The sequence below is a fragment of the Alosa alosa genome, chromosome 3, assembly GCF_017589495.1.
Source record: "Alosa alosa isolate M-15738 ecotype Scorff River chromosome 3, AALO_Geno_1.1, whole genome shotgun sequence".
Classification (NCBI taxonomy): Eukaryota; Metazoa; Chordata; class Actinopteri; order Clupeiformes; family Clupeidae; genus Alosa; species Alosa alosa.
This window is the reverse complement of record NC_063191.1, coordinates 678,205-699,612: the sequence shown is the minus strand read 5'-3', so window position 1 is coordinate 699,612 and position 21,408 is coordinate 678,205. Positions and strand designations below refer to the sequence as shown.

Here is a 21,408-nt window from a genome sequence, read left to right as displayed (position 1 = left end):
CTATATTATAAGGGACTACACTGTCCCCGGAGCATCTATATAATAAGGGACTACTCTGTCCCCGGAGCAACTTGGGGTTAAGGGCCTTGCACAACGGTGGAAGTCGGGAATTAAACCGACAGGCGACCAACTCCTTAACCACTACACTTCCATAGTGCTGCCGCGATTAGTCGACTTAGTCGACCTAATCGACCATGAAAATTAGTCGACGGCAATTTTTTTAGTCGAAGAGTCGTTTTACTATTGACCGCCTATTTATTTTTGGTCTTAAACGGCTCACTGTAATGTTATATTAACTCTTGAAAAGTACAATGACCGTCTTTGGATGTTAAACAGGCTACTAAGACTTTGGCAGTCATGTTTTAAACCCTCGCTATGCACGCAAAAGCTGTGTGTCTGCCTGCTTTCAGCGCAATTCATTATTAGGCAGAGCTAAGTGGGGGGAGCTAAAGCTAGTAGGTTACGCTCATGGTTACGCTAGTCCAGACTCTGACTAATATAGTATTGTGGAAATTGAAATAAATGAAGTGAAGAGTGTCTCACGTTGACAACACAACGGCGTGTCATTACTGTAATTCATTCATACAAAAAAACGTTAAAACGAACATGCCGCCGCCCGTGATATCAACAATCAAGGTGCGCGTCATTTCCTATGGTCAATACGTCACAACGCATATTTTTTTAAGCGTTCAAGCCAACTGATAAAGTGAGGTAACCTATGGGGTAAGACGCGCAAAGTGCCTGTAGCCTACTTGCTTTGAACATGCTGATGTTAGGCTCATTTGCAAAGTCCTCAACTCCTGTCGCCTTTGAAAGTCCAGCGTTTCTCAAACTATGGGCCGCGCGGACCAGCACCGGCCGTAACGTGGACACTGCTGGTCCGGAGCCGTGGAGTGAAATTATTCCCGGGGCTTCATCTGATAATTTGCTGCGCAATTGATCAAGGAACAGCGGACCGACAGAAAAAGAAAACAAACGTTTCTGCAATTAGTAGGAAATACTTGCTAATTTGGTGTCATCAAACATAGAGGCATACAATTAAATGGTGGCATGAGCGTTCATTTAATGCGCGAGAGAAACTGAAACCACTTGATAACGTTGGTAGCAAAGCTCCAATTCAACCTATTGGAAGGCTATTTAATTATGAAACTACATTTAATAGAACAATGTGGATTAATGCAACTTCCATAAAAACAGAGCACAGACTATAATACACTATCTATAGTCAAATTTGAATAACGTGGCCAAAAGCTTGTGGCATAATTAAATATGTCAATATGCTTTCCATTTGCCTACCAGTGTATGATGCTTGCATGAGGGTAAACATCCCAAAACGATGACACCCATATAATTGCTGTATTTATTAAGTATTTATCATGCAACCATACAAAAGCAATGGAACTATTGTAATTACATTTTACATTAGTAAAGCAGTCCTCTGATGTGCATGTTTTCACAAACTTTTTGTGAACAATGTTAGCACTTTAAACACTGGCTGCTTTGAAGTGCATGTATAACAATATAGCATAACAATAATAATTGTGATGTGATATAACGATAATTTGATGGGGGGTGGGTTCATGTAGGTGGGCCCTATGACCCCAAAGTATGCCATGACCGGGCCTCAGGTCAAAGAAGTTGTCTATGGCATACAAATAAAGTCTATCAAAGGTCTGACATTAGATCTCAAGGTAGCATTTTAAATGGGTGTTAATGTTTTTGAACAGTTTACTTACAGTAATACAGCTTCTAACAAAAGAAGGGTGATATATATTTTACGTTTTCCCTTTAGTTGAGTTAAAATCCCTCCTTAAAACTCATCTTTACAAGCCAGCCTTCCTTAGTTTTGTTTAAGTAATATACTTTATTTTGTGTTAAGTTTTTTAAGTTTTATTTCAGTGTTAAGTTTTATTTCAGTAAGTTTTATTTCAGTGTCAAGTTTTATTTCAGTAAGTTTTATCTCAGTGTAAGTTTATTTTCCTTTTTTCAAATTTATGTTAAGTTCTAATTGAATTAGTATATATTATTCGATTGTTATATGTCTATGCCTTTTTGCATTTTCATTTATGTTGATATTGTACAGCACTTTGTAACTTTGTTTTGAAAAGTGCTATATAAATAAAGATTATTATTATTATTATTCTAAAATAAAACGGACACAACAAAATAACAGACACTTGTTTTTAAAAAAATTAGTCGTTTAGACTAATCGAAAAATTTGTCGAAAGATTAGTCGTTAGAAAATTAGTCGTTAGTGGCAGCTACACTTCCAACTACTGCACGCTAGCCCAGCTCTTTAACCACTACACTACTACTACACGCTAGCCCAGCTCCTTAACCACTACACTACCACCACTCTACAGGCTACTACACACTAGCCCAGCTCCTTCCATTGGGACGTTGTTATGGTCAGAACGTGAGTCTGATGGTGCTCCATTGGGACGTAGTTATGGTCAGAACGTGAGTCTGATATTGCTCCATTGGGACGTAATTAACAAGCAAACAGAGATTTCAAACAAACGAGGGAACAACATCACACAAACATGCTGTTTTACCTTGATGAAAGTGGAACCGGAGTTTTCCCACATATCCACTTTGGCCTAAGTTTTCAGAAATAATCGTGTGATAATCAGTGATAAAAACCTCTGTTTTCATGTAAATGAAAGGCCAAACTGCATGGAAATAATATGCATTTGTAGCCACACCGTTTCTGTTGCAAACAAAATCAACCTAAGCGTGCTCAGATGACGTGATCGACGATAAGCATGCTCAGATGAAGTGATCGACGAGGCACTGTTGCATGTTTGCTGTTGCAAGTTTATGTACCAAGTTTGGCCTCGATACACGAAAGCGTTCCTGAGATATTACCTACTTCCTGTTTGCCGGCTATGCAGCCAATTTTGTTTGCCTGTGACGGGTAAACGCTTCCGAAAATCTAAATCTTTCTAGTAACTTTTGTGAGGCTTGGTCCAAGGACCATGTACGTCAAGTTTCGTGAAGATCGGACAAAATTTGTGACCTCTGAAAGTTAGTTTTGCTTTCAATAAAATCCAATATGGCGGAAAAATGACAAGGGTCAGGGTGAGGCCATTTTCTCGAGCAACTTACACTGGTACTGACCGGACCTTCCAGAGTTGGACCGGTGGCGATATCTCAAAAGGTCTAGGGGCAGGAGCTGGCCAAATAAAAATAGGGAGACGGCAATAATAATACAAATGTGTGCTTGCGTGACTGATAATTATTACTGTGCATGAAAATGCACTGTTCTGTTATCCGAAGTCGTCTTCTTCTTTTTATTATTACAGTGCATGGCATCCATTACACCATCTACCTATCCACATCTGTTAATTCACTATTAAATAATTTAACTATTTAAACTACTCAACTATTGACTGTACAGCCACTCCAACTCTCAGTTGTCATCAACTATGACTCCCGCCAACTGTTTTCTGTCTACAACTGTTTCAAAATAAAAGTCCTCACTACAATAATTTCCTATTAAATAATTGAACATATCCAACTGTTTAACTGGTCAGCCATTCAAACTTAGTTGTCATCAACTATGACTCCCGCCAACTGTTTCAAAATAAAAGTCCTCACTTCAATTTATTTTATTTATTTATTTAAGGTTTATTTAGACATAATGAACATAAAAATGTAAATGCGCCAGAATTAGCCAAAATGGCTATTTTGCATCTGTTGTCCATGGGCCGATGTTAACAGGCCAGATGTGCCTACAAGAAACTCTACACACATCATTGCAGACCTAAAAGATAAAACAACACTTTACACATAAGATGTACTATAAAAAATACAAACAAGTGAAAATAAGCTTAACCCATCATAATAAAATGAGGGAAGGAAAAGAATAGAAAAGAAAAGAAGAGAGAGATGGATACCACAGGAAGCGATCAGCCTATAGTTACAGGCGGAGAACCTGTCTCCACCTTTAAAAAATGGAGAGATAGCTGCCAGTTTCGAGACCTTTGGAAAGATTCCATCAGTAAATGAGTGGTTTACCATTTTTGTGATGGGATGGACCAAGGATGTAGAGAGCTCTCTAAGCATTACTGTGTTCATGCCAATTACATCCTTTGCTCTTGAGGATTTGAGAGATCCTACCACTCTCATGACATCTGCCTCAGTAATAAGTTTTATATTGAATATCTGTCCTGTTGGTATGGATTTCAAGATATTAAACCTGTCTGGAGTGCCAAAAGACCTTCCAATCGTAGCTACTGAGTCAACAAAATAGCTATTAAGTACATGGGCTACCTCAACTGGATTATTTGTACAATAATTCCCTTTTAAATAATTTAACAATTTAAACTATCCAACTATTTAAAGGAACCGTATGTAAGAAATGTATTTCAATGAATCATAAAATGGCCCTGATATGTCTGATAAAGAAATCATGTTCCTTTCAAATACATATATCACTGACAACAGTAGTCCGGCCAGGATATTGTCATTTAAAAAGTGGAGTTGCAGCCCTCAACTGATGTTGATGTTGTGTTTTGTCATGTCATGTTGTGTTTTGGCCTGATGCGCCACCCTCCACCTATCTACTAATCACAAAGTCAGTAGTGTTTCGGCATCCGGGTTGGCAACCTTGAGTCAGGGGGGAGGGGATAGACCGCTCTACAGTAATTTGAAAGTGATTGCAGTACCAGTTTTGGCCACAATCTTTCATATGGTTCCTTTAACTGTTCAGCCATTTCAACTGTCGGTTGTCATCCACTATGACTCCCACCAACTGTTTCTTCTGCCCACAACTGTTTCCAAATAAAAGTTTGTTTTGCATTTTCATGCACTGGTAATTTCCTCAAAATTACATTTTCTAGTTAAGAACTGTATTGCATTTCGGAGCCCTATTACATAGTATTGCATCATATCGAATAGCAGCGACTGTAATAAAACGCATCTTTTCTGAATCGTATTGTAGCTTATGCATCTAGATACGTATTGAATCATTTTATATGGGAGAGATATGTAACAATCAGCCCTTTAACGCTCTTTTTAAACAGCTGTGTTACTATAAACGCACAAGGGGTTCTTTGGAATGAAAGTAGAAATCAATAATAAGAAAACACTGCAATACTGTCGAAACAGGTCGGAACGCAACGAAAAATATATAATCCACAACAAATAAGGCAAAAAGTCGAGCGCTGATCCAGTGGTATACCACGCCAAAAAATACAAAAACAAGATAGATCTGACCAGATCCGTAGAACGTCGGGCAACGTTAATGCACAAAGTTGAAGTTTGGGTCCGGGACTCCGGGCACGTCCTCTTGCTGGAGACGCGCGCTCGAGACAACAGTCTATGCAGTTAAATAATGATCTGTTCTCTACCCATTAAAGCCGTCTTTTAAGGTAGCGTTTGAAGAGTTTTCAAACCAAACTGAACTAGCTCTAAATCTCGGTAGCTGCAGCCAACAATACTGGCGCCACGCATTCAAACACCCCTGCACTTGCTGAACCTCTCCACGGACCGCCTCACACACCCGGTGCACCCACCTAAGTAAGCTTGGGTGCGCGGTCATAGGAATCGCGGGCGGCCGAGGCCCACATTCTTACCAAAACCACAGTGGAAAATAAATATATTACACAGGTATACATATGAATATCATTCCTCATACATAAACATTATATGAAATCAAGGTAATGTTCTGTGCAATAATAAATGTTAAGGAACACTTAAATTAATGTGATGGTGTCACAGATACACACCCCTAACACACTCACGCACGCACACACACACACACCCCACAAAGAGGAGGGACTCTGCAAATGTGCTAATAAACTTGCCTTGCCTTGCCTTGCTAATAAACTTGCCTTGCCTTGCCAGAGAGCCAGCTTCGTGAGCAGGCCGCCCTGCTGGAGAAGGGCTTCCAGGAGAAGGCGGACAGGTTGGGCCAGGAAATGCGTGAGGTCCAGCAGAGAGCCGAGGAGGCTCAGAAGGCCAGGAGCCAGGAATTCACCCAACTGCTGGAGCAGCAGGATCGGCGCCACAACGAGGCCATGGCCATGATGAGGCAGCAGAATGAAGCCATCTTAAGATCAGGAGGAGGAGGAGGAGGAGACTGCTGCATCCTGTGACCACCAGTGACCACCAGCACCTTCATATCATGACCAGCATATCATGACCAGCATATAACCCTCTGTCTGTGACTGTACATGTGTGTGTTGTCCTGTCTGGTACTCTGTTCATGTGTCTGTTGTCCTGTCTGTAACTCTGTATGTGTGTCTGTACATGTGTCTGTGACTCCATACATGTGTCTGTTGTCCTGCCTGGTACTCTGTACGTCTCCTGTTGCTGCTGTTTAGTCATTTGTTGCTGTTGATATGTGTCTGTCTGCTGTTGCTGGTGTCATACTGTAATTAATTGTTGACTTATTTTTACTTTATTTTTGTTTCATGATGTTATTTTGTACAGCACTGGTCAGTGAAAGCTGTGTTTGAATGTGCTCTATAAATAAATTTTACTTACTTACTTACGTTCCACTTTTGTTATAGTAATTTCTGAAAAGCATACCTTGGAGGTAAAAATATGGGTCTAGGGACCTGAGTATTTCAATGTGACTTTTTCAGAGATATTGACAGTTTATGAGCTATATATGACTATAATACTACATGGAAATGGACTTAAAATAAGAAGAACATATCAAAATTGGATTCCTTGTATCAAACAAAGTAGAGAAAATACATTATACAACAATTTAAGACTAAAGGAAGCTGAGATATAACCTTTTCTCTTTTTAGGGGGGGCCATTTTTGGATTTTATGGATAACTGCCACTAGGGGCCGCCCAACTTGTATCCATGGATTTTTGAAAACCTTAGGCCTATACCTAACACCCTGCCAAAAATCAAAAACTTGTCCAGAAGTGCCCAATTTTCATGAATTGCATCCTAGCTATAGTTACAGTGGGAATCGCTTTCAAATGGCCACTTCAGTCGCGCATTACGAGGCGTGAAGCTGCGTGAAGCTTTAGTACCGCTTTCAGCCACTGTGCGTCGCTCTGCCCCTGTACATCGCTCTGTCAGTAGCCTGACTGCCGCCCCTTCTGAAAAAGCAGGAGGCTAGGCTACCTTTAAACGTAATTGTTACGAGAGGAATCCCAGCCTACTGAATTCAATAACAAAATAAATCGTAATTAAACATTACCTCGATTAAGGCTACTTGGGTATGGCTTAAGGCTTGACTACACTGTGGTAGCGAAAATCGAAATCTGCTTTTGATAGCCTACCGGTGCCGCTCCACAAAACGAAACAATATCTTAATTTGCTGTCTATGTTATTGTCAGTGTTGGGGGTAACGCAACTACGCAAATCAAAACAGTGTCTTAATTTGCCCTACTTCTTGACTGCAATGTAGTCAATTGACTGCTTGACATGTCATTTTTATTTTTCTGTACAATAAACAAATACATCTGCTTTATGCCGCAGAATTACATTCATATTTGGCTGACTGCAGACGCGCCACTTCCCTCCCCATATTCCAAGATTAAGATAGTAGCCTATACAAAAAGCACTTCATACTATCATAAAAAAATCTTTAAAAAACGAATAGCTATTTGCAATTTGACAAAACACTGGTCCTCATTTTGCGAATGCGAGGACGATATACCTGTTGCATTTAGTTAGATGTCCGAGTCACGCATAATGTTTGAAAACCACTGACTCGTAATCACAATAATTTAACACAGACAGTTGGATAGCCTACTTCATCATGTCCCCAATGCCTACATTTTTGTGAGTAGCATAGAGATCGTTGAAAAAACAATAAAGTATGGCTCTCCGTTTGGGACATCGAAAACTTATATTTTTAATAGACTACCGTCGAAGATGCTGACTTGCAAAAGCCTCGGGATAACACGTTATCTCCACTATCATCAGTCATGCCCCTTGATCAAAGTGGGGAATGATATAAAATTTTGAGCTTCATTAAAAATGAGGGCTTCCCACAATGACCCTCCGAGAATAAATAAAGGTTGAATGAATGAATGAATGAATGAATGCCCAAAATAAAGGCCTGTGGTTTGCGCAGCCTACAGTAAATAACAGACCCGCCAGAATGTGCGTTAACATGCACACTGCATGTTCTTAAATAACAATGATCATCAGTAATATTCGACCATTCATTTGGGTAAATGGGCAAGCGTGACCACCTTGATTGGCTGATTGGCTGATGATTTTAACGCGGGCATGATTCCAAACACCTCCCTTACGATGATGAGTGACAGGTGACAGGTCTCAGAATGCATGCGCTTCACAAGGACGGAAGATGATGAATAACTGGGGCTGTAGGCTATTCACAAAGGTTTTTATCTTACTACTAGGAGTAGGCTACTCCTAAATCGCACTTAAAGATTTTAGCTTGGAGTTTTCTCTTAAAAGTTATTCACAAAGCCTTTCAGACAACTCCTAAACTAGGAGTGAGTCTTCGTGGCTATGGATGACTCATTACTCATGCACGAGCTTGACTGAAGTGACCACCTTGATTGGCTGACGATTGTAACGCGGGAATTCCAAACACCTCTCTTCCGATGATGAGTGACAGGTGACAGGTCGGAGAATCGTCGCTACACAAGAAGTCGCGAAGGAAAGATGATTAATAACTGAATAAAAAAGGCCTAGCCTAAATGAATAAAGAGTAAGGCAAAACAAATAGCCTAGTAGCCTAATGAAACATAGGCCTATGGATTGATGTAGTAGCCTACCTTTGCAACATTATTAAATTAATCTGTCACCAATATGCCTAGGCTACGTTTGCAAAGAGGAGAACATTTTAATTTGATTCACAATGAAACGTTACATTTCATTTACATGTTAACAATGAGTAGTTTTATGAATGCAAAATTGTTCCCTCGCGATTAGAAGCTCCTGTTGCGCATAGGCTACGCATTTCAAAACATCGCAACTAAAATGCCACAAAAAATCTGTTTATGAATAGGTCTTAGTGAGTTAGGAGTCCTCTCAACTTAAGCTGTCCCAGACTTAGGTGCTACTTTTAGGTCTAAAATGCTTCGTGAATTACTTTTTGTGAAAAAATTAGGAGTCCTAAAGTTAGGACTGAAACGCCTATTATTTTTAGGAGTTGCTCCTAAATTCGTCAGTTAGGAACTACTTTTAGCCTTAAAATTCTTTGTGAATACGGCCCTGAATAAAAAGGCCTAGCCTAAATGAATCAAGGCAAAACAGCCTAGTAGCCTAATGAAACATACGGATTGATGTAGTATCTTTGTAACATTATTAAATTATTCTGTTACTATGCCTACGTTTGCAAAAGAGAACATTTTAACAACAATAATGTTACATTTAATTTACATGTTGACAATGATTAGCCTAGTTTTGGTTGTTGTTGGCGGCGTTATTGCATGTTAGTTTTGCCTACAATGCAAAATTGCTTCCTCACGATTGGAAGCTCCTGTAGCTGCATAGGATTTCAAAACACGGCAAAATTCCACAGGTTTGTGAATAGGTCTGTGAGTAAGGAGTCCTCTGGACTTCTTTTAAGCTGTCAGAGGTGGGAAGGTGTGATTTGTTGGGGACAGGGCGGATTAACTGGGCACAAATGTCTGATGGCCCCCCTTCCCCCCAGCCAACGTGAATCGGGTGGTTAGTTAATAGGCCTATCGTGAAGATTTTTCCTGCCATCTAAGGACCCGTCCACACGGAGACACTTTTTAGGTTAAACGCAGAGGTTTTGCTTCGTCTTGGCCGAGCGTCCAAATGAATCCTGTAAACGCACTGCCCGAAACCGCACTTTTCTGAAACCTGGTCCCAGAGTGGAGAAATCTGAAACCGTAGCCCGTTTGAATTCGTTTAGACAGCGAAAACGCACATCCTGCTTGCGTATCGATGATGTCATCGCCACACCTCAGCTGCCCTGGACTTGCACTTATAGTATTGCCTAACAATACTAGTTTTCATACATGACACAACTGGTGCTGCGCAGCGCCGATAGCTTATGACTTGGTGGACTGAAAACTGTTTTTTCCGGTGTTTTTTTATGCATTCTAGCTACTGACAGTGACGTGAGAACTTAAGTTATTAGGAAAGTGCGGTGTAAGTTTAGGCTACATTAATTTGTGCGAAGTGCCAGTGTCATTCATTTATTTTACATGTCTTACAACATATATACATGCATTCACAGTCGAAAGGAAATCAGATATAAGCATACAAAGACGCTTAGAACTCACGTTAAGCCGATGGTAGCACACTGAATGCAAATGCGCGATTTGATGCAGGCAAACGTATTGACTGTTACTAACGAAGGTTTTATAGCAATATTATAAATGTGGCGACAGAATAGCCTAGAACTTGGGTAAGCCTTGCGTTTAGTAGCCTAATTGCGGTGATAGCCAAAACTAATGTGAATCACGGACTATCCTACAACCAAAGAAAGTAAAGGTTTATTCGTTTTACAGTTGACTACAGTTGACAGTTCACCATCAGTCCACACAAACAATTCTGGTTTCCTTGCACTAGCCATTTCGTCATAGCCTATTCTGTCTGTTTGTAAAGCACAAACGTTGGTCAATTTCTGTAAAGAAACAGTGCCACCTATAGGCCTGGGGTATGAAGTAACGTGTTGAGTCGTGTTGAGATGGATCCGTTTGGACGCAAATATTCTTGATGCGGTTTCAGGGAAGACGGAGGAAAAAAAGATTGGGTTCGTACGCGTGGGCTAGCCCTAAGGCACGAGCGCATCTGTGAAGCCTCACCAAGTAGCTCGTTTGTTTACAACTAACATTCCATTTAATTAAACTGCTTTATAGGCTATGCCAAAATAGTTTTCAACATTTTGAATATTAGTGTCGGGTGAATTGAAATGTTCTCAAAGTAGCCTTATGGCTGAACGTTGCTTGGGATCCCCCCCGTCAAGCAATATAACCATACAAACGCGCTTCCTGCACTCATTGTTTCAAAAGGAGTAATCCCCATGACAAAGACAAAAACACTGAAAGTTAATATTTTGTCACTAGCAACATACATCTGTCCTTTGTTAAATGTATTATGTTCCAAGTAGCCTATGCGTAATTCTGCTTCATAAAGTTGAACAAATACATTTGCTTATTTTCACAGAAAAATATTAATAGCCAGTTAGGGTCTACAGTGCAGAGTTGGTAAGTTATGGTAGGCCAACTTGCAGTGAACATACTGTGGCAGGGCCCTCAGGTTTATCCAACTAAATGGATGTACACAGAGGCAGTAGTATAAACAATGTTATATTTATTATTTCTTTTCTTTGTTTAAAACGGATGGCAGGGGCGTACAGTAGGTAAATCAAATAGAAACAAAAATCACAATACACAACAAAAAATAATCAAAGAAAACAAAATGCAGAGCTGCCAACCCTCACGCATTTGATTGGTGTAAAATCAATCAAATGAATGAATCTCACTCTCAATGTGAGAGAGTTGGCAGCTCTGAAAATGTAATACACATAACCATAAATTAAATGCCCAGTGGATTGGTGGCTGCTACACGGCCTGAATTAACACAGGTACAGTAAGCCTCGGATGGCTGCCCAGCCCCAAAAGTGATCTATGGCCATACACACACACAAACACAAGTGTAATACTCAAGCTTTCTAAATACAACCCACACGAGTATAAATAGGTGTTCAGTACACGCTCAACCACTAGAATGTGCTCTCACCGCAAACTAGGGGAAGGCGGCAGTCCTAGAGTACCTTAACTGTGTTACCTGATAGACCTAGGAGGCCATACTAGCAAACAGGGGGAAGGAGGGGGCATTCAATAAAGGAAACAGTACAAGACAAAACAAAAACAAGACAAACACGCTATTCAGCGCCAGTGGAGTGCTACCGATACAGCTACAATAAATAGCAGAAGCTCTAATGAACTAATACTACCTGGGACATAGACCCCTATGGCCCAAGAGTAGCAGTCTACCGTGTGGAGAAACTAGGTTGGGAGTCACAAAGAACTCAATATGAACTATTATACAACAATTGGGTTCTATGGAACTATTTATTTGTTTCTGATTGGCCGAGTGACGTTCCATGAGTTGGAATATCCTGGACATTTCAACTCAGACTCAGCACAGCTAATAATAAATCACTCCGCGATACAATGCGAAGATTTGACACCCAGCTCTCCACTATTTCAAGCAATGGGTCACTCCTTAGCAAACCATAACGAAGCAGTGCTTCACCACATCTGTGGATTAAGCCACACAGTCAACTCAATGTAAGTAAGATAAACGAGGATGCTAATTGTTCTCAGCATTGCCAGCATTGTGTATAATATGATTGTCACTTGGAGGAGACTTGTAGATAACTAACATTAGCATAATTGGCTAACCGCTGCTAACGTGCTAGCATCGTCACGTCAGGCTGTGCACAGTAGTGTAACATTTATTCACTATACATTAATAAAGTTGAGTGGTTCTGCAATGTAGACTATGTTTCCGTTTTTTTGCAGTACCATGTCCCTTACATGACATGGCCCAGTGTCCTTGTAACATGCATGCAGCAAACCTAGATATGAATGTGATTTCAACATTTCTTTCAAGAAGACATGTAAACAAAGACCCGTAACGAGGGGTCTGGAATGTTGGTTACCTAGCAACCAAGACGCTGTCTATTGAAAAGGGAACTATTTTTTGATGCGTAAGAACGATGTTGAAATTAAAAATTTTAAACAATAATGGGGTGTTTTCAGATTATTTAGTTTGTGGTAGAATTGTTGTATAAAAGCAATATAGCACTCGTGATCGTGGGATTGGTCATGGATATTCCAACAGCTGTTGTTGCCTGCGCCACTCGGCCTCCGGCCTCGTGGCTACGGCCGAACAACACCCGTGGGAATATCCATGACCAACCCCACTCTCACTCTCTCACGTGCTATATTGCTTAATTATACAACAATTGGGTTCTATGGAACTATTTATTTGTTTCTGATTGTCCTCCGGTGGCCCCTTCAATAAATAACGGTAACAAAAAAAAGAACAGTCCCTAGATTGCTGCTGGGCAATATGTCTTGGTTCATGTCTGTTAACAACTCATTGCCGTCAAATGCATAGCCTATCTCGCGGTTGCATCCATTACAAACAAACATGCAATGTGAATCTGGGATTGGGGAGAGCACTAAATGCTCTACTGAATAAGCACGAAGTCAAACCTTTAAATGAAAAACACTCTTTAATAATGAAAAAATAAATAAACTGCTAATGAAGTAAACTTGTGACCATCCAAAATCGTTTATCGCTTGTAACTCCGTGATAACAGGACGTAATAGGAAGGCATTTGGCTGAGCAACGGAGGTTATTATGCTCTATATTTTGTCCAAATTATGTCTGTCTATCATCGTTGCACTCGGAGAAAACCAGAATGTTTAATTTGTCCTGCGTTTTTTCTACGGCTGCAAACGGGATTCACTCGCAGTTAACCAAATATTTCTTTATTAGGGCAGGGCAGGCATATTTCTGGCTATTAAATTATTTCTAAACCAGTCTGCTAAAGTCTGTAGTGAAGTCTGTGTAGGGTTTTCCAGGCTCCATTTCTTTTTACGAGACACCCTGCTCACTTGAGCCATCTACTGGTTGTTTGGGTTATTGCAGCGTCTCACTGGAAAAATACAAATTAAAGCCGCGTGATACCGCGTGATCCCATGCGCGGACCGCGAGTGAAGCTGGCCAAGTCGAAGCACTGCCCACTGTAGCCGGTAGTAAGCCGATCATTCTTCATTCATTCTCTATGGCAAAGTGTAGTATAGAAGTAGTTAATTCTGTATAGCGAAGTGTAGTGCAGAAGTAGTTAGCCGGTCAGTACTTAGCCGGTCATTCTTCATTCATTCTGCATATCGGGACTCAAGCTATTATATCTTTGCGATTGTTTTCTTTCAAGAATGTCCAGTAACATTGTCCTTTATCGTTTATGTCCAGAAGCCTAAACATTGTCCTTTATCGTTTATCTCCAGTGGCCTGAACATTGTCCTTTATCGTTTATCTCCAGTGGCCTGAACATTGTCCTTTATCGTTTATCTCCAGTGGCCTGAACATTGTCCTTTATCGTTTGCTTTAGGCCCACCTTTATCTGTCTATGCATTTTAGTCTGCATATCCACGTCTTATCATCTGATCTTGGGCACAAATGGTCATTATCCACACACGATCTTGGGCACTGCCATCAGTCATAGAGCAAACAGGCCCAGGGTAGGGATGTGTCCCCACCAAAGCTGAGCCCAAACCTACACCCTTAGACAGAGACACACCTTCACTCACACTAACACATACACCTTTCAGTTTGAAACAAACACACACTGATTTCCCCATGAACTACTGAATGTGTGGACTGGATGAACAAGTCGAACAGCCTTCAGCAGACAGATAAGAGCTCAACTCAGATCAGAGGAATGTAGACAAACAGAGCTGGGAGCACACATGTATACTCTTTTGATCCCGTGAGGGAAATTTGGTCTCTGCATTTATCCCAAACCGTTAATTAGTGAAACACACTCAGCACACAGTGTACACACAGTGAGGTGAAGCACACACTAATCCCGACGCAGTGAGCTGCCTGCATCAACAGCGGCGCTCGGGGAGCAGTGAGGGGTTAGGTGCCTTGCTTAAGGGCACTTCAGCCGTGCCTACTGGTAGGGGTTCAAACCGGCAACCCTCCGGTTACAAGTCCGAAGCGCTAACTGGTAGGCCACGGCTGCCCCTAATATGGACATAGTTACAAACAGAGCTGGGAGCACACATGGGCATAGTTACAGCATAGTTACAAAGGACCTCCTCAACCTTTGTGCTGTGTAATGAGTGGTTGTCAATTAGGGGTCGACCAATTATCGGCCTGGCCGATTATTAGGGCCGATATTTAGCATTTTTATAATAATTGGTATCGGTAATTTTTTCCACCGATAAGCCGATTTTGAAATGGATAAAGAATGAAACGCGCTACTTTGTCTGTAAAGCATCTCTCACTCCCTGAATTTGCTGCTCTGTGGTCAAGACCATTGTCCTGCCCACTACACCGTCTGATTTGTTAGTTAGCACGAATGCAGCCAATCAGGATCGAAGACTGAACACAGACAAAGTTTAGGATTCTCACTGAGGCAGACTGGGCTTCAGCTGTAGCCTACGGAGCTATTTTTCGAAGGTAAGGAAGGTAGCCTACATTGCTGAAGTTGCAGTGAATCACAATCATCTACACTGAAGTTACAAAAACACCACTTTGTAAGCTATTGTCTCTTTGATCCGGATCAATAAGTAAAGCACCCACTTCCTTCATTTAGCGAATTCCCGATTGATGCACGTTACTGATGCTGTTTGCTAGTTATCCCACAAAAAATCGGTGCTGCGGCGTCGGAGTTCTCTGCCTCCGCCTCGTTCGTTAATTGTGAATAACGGGACACCTCGGCGGACATAGTACAGACAAGTCCTAAATTATGCGATAGCGAACATCAAGAAGTCTAATTGCTCCTTTTTGAAACGGACTGTCAGAAAAGACTACATGCACCCAGGGCCAGCCGTAATTTAATCCGACCTGAACAAAATCGCGTCCTGAGCTAGCTATTAACGTGCCTTTTAGGCTCTCAAAAGTGTAGCTTATAGCCTACTCTATGAAAATAATTGCTATCACTCAGCTGTTGGATTAACATGATACATAGGATTTACACTTACAAAGTGATGCAAGTTGATAGACAATTGTGTATCAAAATAAGAAAGAAAAGTTTGCATAACTAAATGATTTTGAATGAATTTTTTGCAGCATATAGCCTTTACTATCTACCCCCATTTTTGACAACTGACATATCGGTTTTACATATCGGTATCGGCCCTGAAAAAACCATATCGGTCAATCCCTATTGTCAATGATGGAGAACAGCCATGTAGGAGGGAGAGGGTTGCCGGCTCCACATCATCCCGCTTCTCAAATCTCAGTTGAAACAGAGAGGGGCTGGAAACGCTTGATGAAAAGTTAGTTTATTGGTTCTTGTAAAGGAATGATTATTATCATTGTATAAAACACCTGTGTAAACAGATATATAAATAATCTCTGTGATTAGAAAAAAATTATGCTGAGTCTCAAGGACACAGAGTTCGAGTTGGGACACACAGGAAAAGGCCCCCCACATCTGAGTGTGTCTGTGCGTAGGTTTTGAGGAAAGTCACGCTGAAGGAGACAGAGGTCTGGCATCCTGTTTCTTTGTGTATCTGTACAATAAAAGACACTGCTTTTGGGCTGCAGGTTCAGAGACTGATGGTGAGGGGTTTCATACCTTTCACTAGCACTCTCTCCTCGTGGCGCCGAGAGTCTGTGAGCAAACCAATACTACGTGTTGTGGTTCTTGTGTCTAATATGTTGAGGTAAATTCCCTGACATTACTTGGTCCTTTCGAGCCGGATCCCAAGATACCCAAGTTCCTGGGACTGATCGTCGGAAGTTGAAGACTGTGCACAGCCCTCGGTCCGGGACCGTGGAAAGCCCCGTACGGTGAATTCCGTGCTGGCCAACCGACGGCGACCAGGCCCTGGACTGGATTGACGGGATCCGAATAGCAACAGAGCAGAACCATAACAGTGTGAGTAAAAACTAGTCTGGGACTATGTGTGAAAGGGAAAGATCGCATTAAGTTGCTCTTTTCTATATACAGTACTGTTTAAAAAGTAGGCCTAACGATAAACTAAGTACTACAGGGGGGTTCGAGTCCCACCTAAAGTCTCTCCAAGAAAGGGAAAGTTTTAAATGTGTTTGAATGTGAGTGAATGAGGGGATTATCTGTAAGTTAAAACAAACAACAGAATCTGTGGAAAACACCCGGAGAAAGCCGGGTGCTAGGTTAACACCTGGCACCTAGAAGCTTGCTTTCTAGATTTGTTGTTTGCCCATTTGAGAACGATACAGTATAACCCCCTATTTGTAAAAATGGGTAATACCCAAGACAAAGAAAATGCTTTGAAAGGCGATGGCAAATTTATGGCCAAAATTCACCCAGGAATTGAAAATTGGCTAACACGATGGAAAGATAAGTTCGAATTTGAAGGCAAATTAACAGTTCCTGGCTGTTCGAAATTGTTACGCGACGTAATGATGCACCACTCGAAAAAGAAAAATGGTATAAAAACACAGCACCAAAAAGAAATTGATGCAGCTAAATTGTGGTTGGAGGAGGCAAGAAAGCGCGAAAATAAAATAAAAGAACGGAAAAAATGTACCGTAGCGTATGTAAAAGAAGAAGACAATATGCCTTGCACCTCACCACCTCCTTACAACGGACCACAACCACAAGCAGCTGTGGTTCGTGCCTTGACGAATTCTACGATGAAATGAAAAATATAATAAATGTGTACCACCTGAATGGTTTCGAGGTCGAAAGGATGTTCCGCTATAAAATGGGCTCTGATTGGAGCCGCGTGAAAGATAGTTTTGTAGCCCATACAGGTGGTACAGCATATGCCCCCGGCTCCATGGAACTAAATCAACAAGTTCAAAGCTTAGAGGATAAATGTAGACTAGTGTTCAAAAAACATTGCGATTACACCAAAATACATGCCACAACACAAAAAGATAATGAGGACGTTTGGGAGACAGATTTGAAAAAGTGTTTAAAGCCTATAGTGGTTTAAAATCAGATACTGAAGACAATTAGAAAATCTACGAACAACAATTAAAACAAGCATTGCTCCAGAGTTTCAGGCCAGAGATAAAAGGTTGGATAGAAAAACATTTTGTCTCCTTTAGGACAGCAGCTATGCCAGAGGTTATGGAACAAGCTAAACACGCAGAGAAGACAGCACAAAATAAGACGAAAGAGAAAGAAAAGAAAGAATCAGGGAAATTGGTAGAAGCATTTGTAACGGCAGTGCAAGGAACAGGAGGACAAACAGGCAGAGGCCGAGGTCGTGGCCGAGGCAATAGCAGAGGAAGAGGAGGACAGGGTGGAAATAAGCCAGGACGTAGAGATTATGAGAATGAGGGTGATGATAGTAACAAGTGTTACAAGTGTGGGGGTCGAGGGCATTGGGCCCGAGTCTGCCCCAGTGAGGATAAGAAAGAACAAAAGTATGATCAGGATCAATATGACAATTGACTAGGAAATGGAGAAGGGGAAGAGCTAGAAATATGTGAAGAATTTCTAGACTTAGCCGATGTGTGTTTAAATGAAAAAAAAAGAGAAAATGATACATATTAATGGCAAACCTGTAATCTTTTTATGTGATACTGGAGCATGCAGAACTGTAATGAAAGACATAGATGGCCTGAAAAAAACAGATCAAGCTATTCTCGTAAAATCAGCCAACAGTCATGTGCAAAAACAATATTTCAGTGAGCCTGTGGCTGTCAAGCTGACAGAAACAGGAAGCACTGTTTTCGCCCCTGTAGTCATGGCCCCTGGCTGTCCCTACAACCTGTTAGGACGAGATTTAATGGTAAAATTAAAATTAGCCATCTATCCAAATCTACAGGGGGGTATGGAGGCTAGGACATGTGATGAAATTGACATACACTTAATCGAGGGGAAAAGTACACCGGATTACGTCTGGGCCCTGGAGCCTTCGCACCAGGACCCAGGAAAAACAATAGAGACGATAGTGCAAAAGGTTAAGGAAAGAATTAACCCACTGGCTAGCCTGGTACCCCCTGACGAATTAAGAATTGACCTGAGACGCAAACCTACACCTGGGCCAGACCCAGTGTATGACAAACTAGTGCATAAACTAGGACCTACTAGGGTGACTTTGACTTATTTGTGTTGGTTGGTTGGACAGAGAATCTTTTTGTCAAGCAGTTCTGCCACCGCCCGCGCAGAAACTGATGAGTTGGGAACTGAAACCCCACATGCAGCTGTCCACTAGCCCAAATGAAAAACAGTCACGTCTAGACAAACATGTGAACTTTGTAACACAAATACAAGATTGGGGAACTGAAACTCAAGGAGTTGAAAAAAGCCCCACCACTGGTTGGAGGCGCACCAATCTAAACTATGTGGTGACTTTTACACCAACAGTAATACTACATGACAAAACAAACACATGATTGATGGTTGTGGATCAAGCGCTAAAAATAATTCCGTCAAGCTTATGGTCAAAAGGACCTACGGACGTGGGTCTGATTAAAGACATAGAGCCCGTGCGAATTAGAGCAAAAACAGGTTATTATCCATGTCAAAAACAATATCCCCTTAAACCTGACGCAGAAGCGTGGATAAAACCTGTGATAGCAGAGATGATTAAATCTGGGGTTATTGTGCCATGCCCTAAGTCACCGTGTAATACGCCAATATTTCCTGTCAAGAAAGCGGCCCCATCTACTGGTTGGCGCATGGTGCAAGACCTCCGAGCCGTAAACAATGCAGTAATAGCCCGAGCTCCAAATGTGCCTGATCCCCATACTCTGTTGAACCAATTAAATCCAGAAGCTAAAGTATTTTCAGTAACCGATTTGAGCAACGCATATTATTCAATACCTGTCCATAAAGACAGTCAACATTGGTTCGCATTCACATTTGAAGGGAAACGTTACACATTCACACGCCTAAGCCAAGGGTATTGTGAGTCACCTACAATATTTTCCGAAGCAATACATAACTGCCTGGCAAAGTTTATCCCGCCCTGCGGAAGTCAAATTTTGGCTTATGTTGATGATCTGCTCGTAGCCGGAATTAACGAAGAAAAATGCAAACTTGATACACTGGCACTTCTAAAATATTTGCACAAAACTGGACATAAAGTGAGCAAAGACAAATTGCAATTGTGGCGCTCTGAAGTAAAGTATTTGGGACACACACTGACAAAGGATGGCAGACATGTGCATTCTAGCCGTAAAAAAGCAATATTAGAAGCACCAAAACTGATGACAAAGAAGCAAATGATGTCATTTTTAGGGCTCTGCAACTATTGTCGAATGTGGGTCCCAAGCTATGCCGAAAAGACGCGCCCCTTACAAGCATTAATCTTTGACGAGCCCATGGCTGCGCACGATAAACTAAAATGGACTAAAGAGGCTGAAACTGCGTTTGGAAACATAAAACAATTAATTGCTGGGTCCACTGTTTTAGCGCTGCCTGATTACACTAAGCCGTTCACACAAATGGTCGATACAAAAAATGGTTTCATGACCTCTGTTTTGACACAGCAGTGGGGAGCAAAAAATAGACCAGTGGCATTTTACAGTTCACGACTGGATCCGGTGGCGAGAGCAACCCCCGTGTGTGTGCAGGCTGTACTCGCCACAGCAATGGCAGTACAAGTGTCAGCTGAAGTCGTGCTTTTTCACCCACTGACTGTGAAAGTTCCACATGCTGTCTCTCTACTGCTGTTACAAACCAACATGACATTCTTATCTCCCGCAAGACACCTCTCGTTTATGACAGTGTTGTTATCGCAACCACACATCACTATAGACCGCTTGCACTGTGCTAAACCCATCCACTCTGTTGCCAACAGCTGAGGACGGGGTGGAGCATAAGTGTTTGGAGATAACACAAACGAACATGAAACCTAGAGCTGATTTAACTGATCAACCGCTGAAAAAAGGTGAAATAATTTTCGTCGACGGATCAGCCGTAAAAGATAAATGTGGTGTAAATAAAGCAGCCTATGCAGTGACTACCCTAACTACAAAAATAGAGGCAAAACGTTTGCCCACTACATACTCTGCACAAGCAGCTGAATTGACGGCCCTAAACAGAGCATGTGAGCTTTTTGCAAAAAAGGAAGTAACAATTTACACAGACAGTCAATATGCTTTAGCTGCATCTCACATTTTTTGTGTACATTGGAAAAGACGTGGCTACAAAACCTCTACTGGGAAACCAGTAAAACATAAAGACTTACTTCTGAAATTATACGACGCTCTTCAATTACCAAACAAGCTTGCCATTTGTAAATGTGAAGCGCATACTAACAAAACTGATACTGTTTCAAGAGGAAATGCCCTGGCAGATGAATGTGCAAAGGAAGCCACAGGCGTGTTCCTCTTGCAAACGGAAACTGACGAAATCCTACAAACACGACAGCAACAAGCGTCTGTTAAAGAGAGAGACCTATGGAAGAAACATGGGTGCTACCTAAAAGACAATATCTACGTCGGTCCAAGTGGCAAACCAGTATTACCTAAATCTATGTATAAATGGCCAGCTTTAGTGACACATGGCCGTTGCCACGTGTCAATGGGCGGAATGTGTGCAGTTCTACGTGAATTTTATACTACATTTGGTTTTACTACTTACTCAAAAAACTTTTGCCACCAGTGCATAATCTGCATTAAACATAATTCACAGGGACATGCGAGACCAAAGAGAGGACAATTCCCTTCACCCCCACATCCGTTTCATACAATACACATGGATTTCATCCAGTTGAACAAAGTTCATAACCTAGAATATGTGTTGGTGGTGATAGATGTGTTCTCTAAGTGGGTCGAGCTAT

The 21,408-nt window shown here is 41.4% G+C and overlaps 1 protein-coding gene across 2 annotated transcripts in view; it reads left to right on the top strand.

Annotated features, from left to right (window-relative positions):
- The window catches only part of LOC125292004 (guanylate-binding protein 1-like), a 99,115-nt gene that overhangs the window by 20,183 nt on the left and 57,524 nt on the right, over nt 1–21,408 (top strand). The window contains exon 13 of one of the 2 annotated variants that reach the window (XM_048239064.1): nt 5,851–6,495. The exons of the other annotated variant lie outside the window; for it this stretch is intronic. Within the exon in view, the coding sequence (XP_048095021.1) occupies nt 5,851–6,101 (251 nt within the window). The 3' untranslated portion in view covers nt 6,102–6,495. Of the gene's footprint in view, nt 1–5,850; nt 6,496–21,408 lie in introns of those variants that run through there. 2 annotated transcript variants of the gene reach the window in all.